Source organism: Salmo salar, chromosome 12 (genome assembly GCF_965601325.2).
Source record: "Salmo salar chromosome 12, fSalSal1, whole genome shotgun sequence".
Taxonomy (NCBI): Eukaryota; Metazoa; Chordata; class Actinopteri; order Salmoniformes; family Salmonidae; genus Salmo; species Salmo salar.
The window spans coordinates 56,316,304-56,324,740 of NC_138302.1; the positions used below are offsets into that span (position 1 = coordinate 56,316,304).

The following is an 8,437-nucleotide window of genomic DNA, read 5'->3' on the forward strand; positions in this document are numbered from 1 at the left end:
AGTGACAATCACAGGACAGTGACAGAGTGGACTGAGCCGGTTCTGTGTTCTGCTGACAAAAGAGACATGTAGACTGAGAGGTCCAGAACCTCTGCCCTCTCTGGGAACTGGGCCCAGGGTTCTCTGCAGGGTTCTAGCCTATGGGCCTGCGGAGCGCCGGACCCCCAAAAACCGGTTCTGTTTGCATTCTCCAATGTTCCAGAGCTGGCTGCTAGGCAGTAGCCGTGACAACGTGTATATTGTGGTGTGATCAGAGCCTGCTGAGCAAGAAGGGAACAAGACAAACAGAGGGCCTTAACTCTGTCAGTACACACATGGGGAGGCTGAGAACACACACCCACACACATATTTTTCTCGCTCTTCTCTATTTTCTCCCATCCTTTCTCTCACCGTCAATGAATAAATGGACATAAATTCCCAAAATGCATTCATTCGCATATGTGTACGACTGTGAATGAATGGACATGTGCATCTGTATATAACTATGAGTAAGATTTGCTTGTGTGCCCCAACAAAGATCCCTCTTTAATTTCATAGGCAGCTTGTGTCACCGAACTTGTCTCAATCACAAGCTTTCCCTTCACAGCCGAGAAGGAGCTTTACTGCGATACAGTGGGGGATCTGTGGCTTTTCTAAACACAGACGGCACATTTTAGACACTGGCTGCCTCTCAATGGTCAAAAAGCGTTTCCCTCTCCTAATCTCCTTTCCTTAATCTGCACTGACCAGAACGAGCTGGACAGGTGAATGTACATTCACAGTTGGCACCCCACCATACTGCTTTCACCTGTCCTGTCCCATTAGACCAGTCCCTTTTCAGAAGTCTGCACTGAAACCATGCTCTTCTTTCATTCCCTTGCTAATGTGAAAGCACTGATTAGACGAAAGCTTCATGGTGGATTCTCTACTCTGACCTATTGTAGAGCTAGGAGAAACCATCTCCATAGTGTTGTCAACTCAAGTGCTTCCCAAGCTGTTTCTCACCCAGACTGGTTCCTAACTGGCTAGAACCTGTTCACTTGGTGAGTCACCAAAACACTCCAACCGCGTTATGTGGGTCACAGTTTCAATAAGTTCTGTCAACTGTGCCCTCCTCTTCCTGGCTTTCATTGCTGCGCTTTGTCACCTTAGCCTACTTCAAGAGTCACTTCAGCCCCACCTCGCTTCATCTCGGATGCAGATCAGGTTTGAAAACCTTGTCTGATGAGAAAAGTAAGCAGTCTGAGAGAGCGATAAGGCCTCTCATTTTAATGAAACTTCCCATTATGCAGCCTCAGACACTCAATGGTGGCTTGGTAGACAGAGGAGAATTTCATGCCGCAGCAAAAAACGGAAGGTCTGGCCCGAACAAACAAGAGACCAGACCAAAAAAGGCCCCTCATCCGTCGTCATGGGAACCACAGGGGAACTGAAGGGTTTGGGAAAGCGCGGGTTGTTTTGGTCGCCTAGTGCCCCCTTTATCCCTCATTCTTCCCTCTCTCCTCTCGTCTCCCTCTCTTGGTTCTGTTTGGTGACTGCGAGGGGTCTTCAATGTGACGGTAGCTTGGCAACTCCCCCGGTGGCTGGACATTGATATGCAGTGAGGGGACTGGGACTGGGGAGAGGGCTGAGGAACAATGCTCTCCTTATGAGAGTCCCCCCCCCCCCTCTCTCAGGCCCAGGCAGAACTAAGTGGGAGGACAAATATTTCAGCTCAGGGAGCCGAGAAGCAACACATAAGACAGGGTCGACCAGCCGAAGGATCCTCACTGTCAATGTCCTCTCTGCTGTTAGTGTGTGTGTGAGAGGGATGATGGATGAGTATATGTGTCTGTGACAGAGAATGTGTGTGTGTGTACTTGTGTGTGTATGCGTCCGTGTGTGTGCATGTGTGTTCGTGCATGTATGTGTGTGTGTGTGTGTGTGTGTGGGCAGACGTGGTGGTCTCTTTAAATTGACAGTGACTTGTTCATGCTCTGATAGATGCATGCTTTCCCTCAGCCATGATTTATTTGCCAGTAAAAACAAGACCACAGACACTGTCTCACTATTTATTGAGCACTGAATAAAAAACATACAAAACACCCGCTACTAAATACTACCTCGGATAAACTATGTTAGATTCAAATCAGACATAATTGCAGTAAATTCACAATATAAGAGAATATATACTAATTCCAAAGAAAGACTCTGGATTTATTGATCATTTTTAACTACATTCATATGATTTGACTGCTCTCTTTTTGAGGAGTGAAAGTTTTCCAGATTGTACACATGTACACTGAAATACACTGAAACATGTACACTAAAATATTGTTCATTGGGTCCTGCAATCTGAGCAGGTCGAAATGCCAGTATTGTGTCACATGACAGCAGACCACAATAGATATCAGCATTGTATCAGTCAGATTGTACTCTACACAGATTCACCATTTTGATAGGGATTGGTTAGGTTCTATCTCGACTTACAGTATATCAACATATTGACACAGGAGCCATTGTGTGGACTAGTGGTTAAATTAATCACTTTGAATAATAATAATCATAATAATAGTGTTTATCTGTAGAATAGACGTGGTGTAAAATCTGGGCACGGTATCAACAAAGCGTCTCAGAGTAGGCGTGCTGATGAAGGATATGTCCATATAATAATATTCAAGTTTGATACAAAAGGCAAAACTGATCCTAGATCAGCATTCCTACACCGAGACGCTTGGTGGATATGGGCCCTGAGCAATGTTCGTAGCTCTGCAGAAGATGCTCAGCAGCATGGTTTTTGATGGGCAAAACGATGAGAAGACCCGGAGCAACACAACAAACAATACTGGAACAATTCCTAACACACCAGACCGTTGATTTGCGCCCACTGTCACATTGCTCTGGAGAGATCCTAGACGACTACACTGTACTGGTTGTTAGTTACTTAGCTAATGACAAGGTCAATGAATATTTACACCACGTGTAAACAGTCTGTCACCAGCAGTAGTGGGTGTTATGACTGGCGTTTGACGGGTACCATTCTACCACATTCCTTCCCTTGTAGATCACTGTGAGATGGGGAGCAGGGGGTTAGAAGGAGGTTAGAGAGGGAACATGTACCCCACAGACACAGTCAGAGGATCCCTCAATGGCTCTTTCTGTTGTTAATCTCTACTAATAAAAACTCAGGAAGTTAAAAAAAAATACACCAAGAATCCAGACCATTATTCACAGCTAAGATAATTGTTTTCTTTTTTTTGTAAGGATAATGGAACGTCTTTGTTGGTGTTCTTTTTATTATAAGAGAGTATAGAAACTAGTTTAAAAAAGTCGAGAAACGTTTATGGCAGTTGATTCAGCTCTCTTCTAGCTTTCAGCTCCACCACTACAATTGATATGTTGTCTCGTGTCATAATGGTTAAGTTATCTTCATAACTTATCTCACGGCTGGGAGGGATTGAAGACAACCAAAGCCCTAAGCCAAGAGTTCATCAAGTAGTCATAACCATAATTCTCTCAAAACCAATGACCTTAAACTCATAGAAAGTTGTCTTTAAGAAGGAAGTCGCCCCCTATGCATGATGATGTCAACAGTGCTGAGTCTACCTTTCATCTCAATGGTCTTCTTGGTAAAATGAAGGTCAAGTAAGTCACTCTCTAAAGACCCAGCATCATAGAGATCCTTTATCTTCATTCAGTTCAATGCCCAGCACAGCCACCGTGAGCCGAGAGAGGTTGGGGTAAGAGAGCTAAAGGTCTAAGGGGGGCTTGGTCACTTTGTGCTTCAATGAAGTGACTCCTGGCTAGTCAGGGAGAGGACCTCAGCAGGGTGTTCCGATGACCATGAGAGAGGAGCTGTCTTTGGCCTTGTCGTAGAAGATGGCTGGTGTGGTCCCAGACACAATCGTCAGCTTCTCCTCCTTGGTGGAGGACGGAGAGAGTGATGATGGAGAGGAGAGGGAGGTGGAGGCCGCTGTGGCGGTAGTGGAGGAAGACAATGAGGAAGAGGCTCCGTCTGGTAGACACTCCTCACAGCAGCAACAACAACAGTCCATGAAGGCCTGGCCCAGTGACCGACACAGACACAGGAACAACACCGGTGTCACCGAGCAACGGACAAACAACAGGAACTGGCCAATCAGAGCCAGCAGGGCCTCAGTTGTCGTGGAGACGGGGTTGGCGATGTAGGCCAGGGCGATGTTACAGACATTCTCGGGGAGGTTACACGCGGCGTAAACGATGGCCAACGCCACGACCGTGGAACTCAACCTACGCTCCCTCTTCAGCTGCTGCTGCTTCTTAGGAGCGGAGGAGGATGACGATGAAGAGGAGGTGGAGGAGGAGGAAGGGCGTACTCTTTTACCTCCTACTACCGTGGTTGCCCCCTGTTTCCTCCGTGCCTCTTCAGCGACAACGTGCTTCGTCACCAGCTGGCAGGCGAGGGTGAAGAGGAGCGGCAGGCAGAAGTAGCAGCCGAAGCACCACCACATGCGGGCCTCGTGGTAGGTCAGCACCAGCGAGTAGACAGACTCAGGCAGGCTGAGGGAGGGCCTCCGGACACACAGGTCCACCACGAAGCCCCCTGGCTGGACGGAGACCTCCTGGGTGAGCTGCCATAGCAGCAGCTCTGGAGCAGCCAGGACCATGGAGCCGATCCAGACCACAGACAGCTTGGCCAGGATGGACTGGCAGGGCTCCACCCGCGGGGCCTGGGGCTGGGGGCTGGTCGCTGCGTGGAACCGGTCGATGGTCAACGCACACAGGCTGAATGTGGCTACTCCCAGGGAGGTCACCTAGAAGGAGAGGGGTAGGAGAAGGAGAGAGGGAGAAATAAGTAAGAAGAGGGGGGAGAGATGTAGGGAGGGAGGCGAAACAGGCAGAGAAAGTGAAGATGGGAGAGAGGGGTGAGGGAAAAGAAGGAGAGGAGAGAAGAGGACAGTGGAAAGGAGAGAGGGAGAGTGAATGAGATAGATGGAGTGACACTGGTTTCAATACAAGATGTTCATTTGGCAGGTCTTGATGCTGATTCTGAGGCTTCTCCAACCCGCCAAAGAAAAAACTGGGTGAAGCACTACTGCCCCGAATAGACACCCCAGGAATATGCAAATGTCCTAAGCTTGGTTAAAAAGAGCATATAGACTAACATTAGAGCGTCCTGTCTGACCCAGATCCCCTCCTCGATTGAGTTCCTAACAACCTCAATTAGTTAAGCACACCCCGCCAGACTATTAACGTGGGGCACTTGTTAGCATAACAATGGGCTAACTACCGTAACACAGAGTGGTCTGGCAGACTGGGGCGTTCTGAGGACAGCTATATTCACGGGCAGTGGTGCACATAGTGCAACTACAACTATAAAACACACACATTATAGTGATTAAGTATAGTTTGTGTTTGAATTATATAAATACCCAGACAAGTAGAACAGCCAGTGCTGGGCTAGCACCATCAACCCTGCAAGTGCACTATTTCAACCCTGATGGCAGATGCCCCATTGCACTAACACAGGGAGTATTCATACTCAAAAATATTTGAATAGTAGCCTAACACCCATATATATATAAATAAAAAGATAAGACATTTTACAATAAGAGTTATTTGTATCTCTTCATGGACTCTTTATTTATATCTTTGCTACCTATCACTAGGCATATGACCACCCCGTTCCTATATGTGTAGCTAGGTATAATCATTTGTAATTGTACAAAAGTATGAAAACTTGTGTGTATGACTGGCCTAGCCGTACTGTTCAATAATGGGAGAACGAGGAGAGCTAGATCCCATGCAGAAATACGGGCACCTGCGCATGACGCAACAGTTGCATCTTTTTGCGCTTGTGAACGCACACGTACGTGGACGTTCAATGTGAACTTTTTACCTCCATGTAAGGCACAATCCGACATGACAGGTCGCCTAGCAACCGTCTCTTGGTGAGCTCGTTGAAGACGACCACCGGCATGCAGAAAAAGAGCACGAGGAAGTCCCAGAACGCAAGGCTGGCCAGGATGCAGTTCCACGCGCTCTTCAGGTAATAGTTGTGCCAAACGATACACATGAGCGCGAGGTTACCGATGATGCCCATGGCGAATAGGATGAGGGCCAGCAGCATCACTGCGTAAGCCCGGTAGGAGCTGTCAGTTACCGGGTAGAGTGGGTTGTGTAGCAGCACCGACCCCTTGGAATCTCTGTCTGGGGTGCTGTTGGCCAGGTGTGCATTCTTGGGCGTGGTAAAGTAGCCGTCCGGGTCATACGGTCTGGGGTGTTGGTAGCTGTGGGGAGACTGCTGGTCCCGTTTTCTCGAGCTCCCATCCTTGACGCCCCGGGGGATTCTCTTTGGGTTTGCGTCTGGTTCCTGCAACAGAGATTCGATATATCCTCCTCCAATCTGATTCAGATTCACCCCAGAGTCTGACTCTCCGTTCCCCGTGGTTAATACACGTGCTGACCCGTCCCTGTCTTGGGTCCTCAGCGCCGTGTAACCAGAGCCGACATGTCGGGGCTCCGCAGCCCCTAGGAAAAGTACGAACAAAGCAAAAAGCGGAGTCATTTTACCTTGATAGAACGCTCAGAGCAAAGTACGTAAATATTCTGAAAGTGTTGAGCTTGTTTATAAGGGATCACTCCATAAAAGCCTAAATGTATTCACAAATAGTTTCAGAAGCGTATCCAAAAATCCGTCCACCGGCTGGTCCTGATGTAGAAGTTTTGAGCGTCTGTCTGGCCCCAATATTCACTCATGCCCTGCACATTCAAGAGACCACATCCGCCCTCTGGTGGCCTAGATGGGCGAGACAAGGAACTCAAGCCCTGTATTCAGAGCAAAAGCCTAGTTCAGTTCAATCAAAGCAAGGCAATTCATCTTGGCCATATTTCCCACAAAAGTGGCAGAAAGCAGGCCTAAACAAACAAAAAAAAACACAATGTCCAGTGGACAGGAGATGTTAGGAAAATATATTGTTCAAAAGAGCCGTTTTTATTGAATAGACTTTTTCTTATGTCTTTCTATAGAATGTATTTATTACAGGCCTACAGATGATTTATTTACGTTAGAGAGATCTCCACACTCCAACAGCGATCTAATTTTCCACCACAACTGGATTATTTAATGATGGTGTTCCATGCAACGCAAACAGCAATCCTGATTGGCATTTTATGGACGTAGGTCAAAGTCACAGACACCCTGGTAGAGACAGAATAACCTAAATTCCATTTTTAGAGTTGGATAGATCGAAGTAGAAAGAGAAAGATGGAGAGATAGATGGAGAGTTAGATAGGGGAGACTGGGGCACAAGGTAACACTTTCAGTCCTTTTCTTATTCATGAAAAGGTGATTTGAGTTAGATTAATAATATTTGTTATAACAACATACAGTGCCTTCAGAAAGTATTCACACCCTTGAATTTTGTGGAAAAGCTGCAATGTCTTGAGTCAATAAGTATTCAAGCCTTTTGTTATGGCACGCCTAAATAAGTTCTTAAAAAGTCACATCATACTTGCGGGGTGGCAGTTAGCCTAGCGGTTAAGAGCTTGGGTCACTAACTATAAGGTCGCTGTTTTGAATCGCCGAGCTGACTAGGTGAAAAATCTGCCAATGTGCCCTTGAGCAGCAAGGCACTTAACCCTAGTTTCTCTGGATAAGAGTGTCTGCTAAGTGATAAAAAAAAAATATATATATATATATATATAGACTCACTCTCTGTGCAATAATAGTGTTTAACATTATATTTAAACGACTACCCCATCGCTGTACCCCACGCACACAATTATATGTAATGTCCCTCAGTCGAGCAGTGAATTTCAAGCACAGATTCATCCACAAACACCAGGGAGATTTTCCAATGGTTCGCAAAGAAGGGCACGTGTTGGTAGATGGGTAAAAAAAAAGCAGACATTGAATATCCCTTTGAGTATGGTGCAGTTATTAATTACACTTTGGATGGTGTATCAATACATCCCAGTCACTACAAAGATACAGGCGCCCTTCCTAACTCGTTTGCCAGAGAGGAAGGAAACCGCTCAAAATCCCACCATGAGGCCAATGGTGATTTTAAAACAGTTACAGCGTTTAATGGCTGTGATAGGAGATAACTGAGGATGGATCAACAACATTGTAGTTACTTCTAACATAAATTACAGTGAAAAGAAGGAAGCCTGTACAGAAGAAAAATATTCCAAAACATGCATCCTGTTTCCAATAAGGCACAAAAGTAATAATGCAAAAAATGTGGCTAAGAAATTAACTTTTTGTCCTGAATACAAAGCGTTATATTTGGGGGCAAATCCAACACAACAAGCATGGTGGTGGCAGCATCATGTTATGGGTATGCTTGTCATCAGCAAGGACTAGGGAGATCTTTGGGGGATATAAAGAAATGGAATAGAGCTTAGCACAGGCAACATCCTGTAGGGAAACTTATTTCAGTCTGCTTTCCAAGAGACACTGGGAGACAAATTCATCTTTCAGCAGGACAATTACCTA

General features: G+C 46.2%; 1 protein-coding gene across 2 annotated transcripts; it reads right to left on the reverse strand.

Annotated features, from left to right (window-relative positions):
• Positions 1-2,016: 2,016 nt before the first annotated feature.
• Positions 2,017-6,707, reverse strand: LOC106565107 (G-protein coupled receptor 37-like 1). Of its 2 annotated transcripts, none has more exons than XM_014131846.3 (2): positions 6,101-6,707; positions 2,017-4,751 (listed from the first exon to the last, which is right to left on the reverse strand). In XM_014131846.3, exons 1-2 carry the CDS (start codon positions 6,503-6,505, stop codon positions 3,780-3,782), a joined length of 1,377 nt encoding a protein of 458 aa, XP_013987321.1. In that variant the 5' UTR covers positions 6,506-6,707; the 3' UTR covers positions 2,017-3,779. The 2 variants fall into 2 exon arrangements, with proteins under 2 accessions (XP_013987321.1, XP_013987319.1); XM_014131844.3 differs by having other exon boundaries at positions 5,837-6,702.
• Positions 6,708-8,437: the final 1,730 nt, after the last annotated feature.

Bases quoted from the DNA above. Each gene is read 5' to 3' on its own strand.
- LOC106565107 (XM_014131844.3), bottom strand. From the start codon at position 6,505: ATGACTCCGCTTTTTGCTTTGTTCGTACTTTTCCTAGGGGCTGCGGAG. The intron at 4,752-5,836 runs GTAAAAAGTTCA...CTCTCCTTCTAG, and splicing joins GGATTGTGCCTTACATGGAG to GTGACCTCCCTGGGAGTAGC.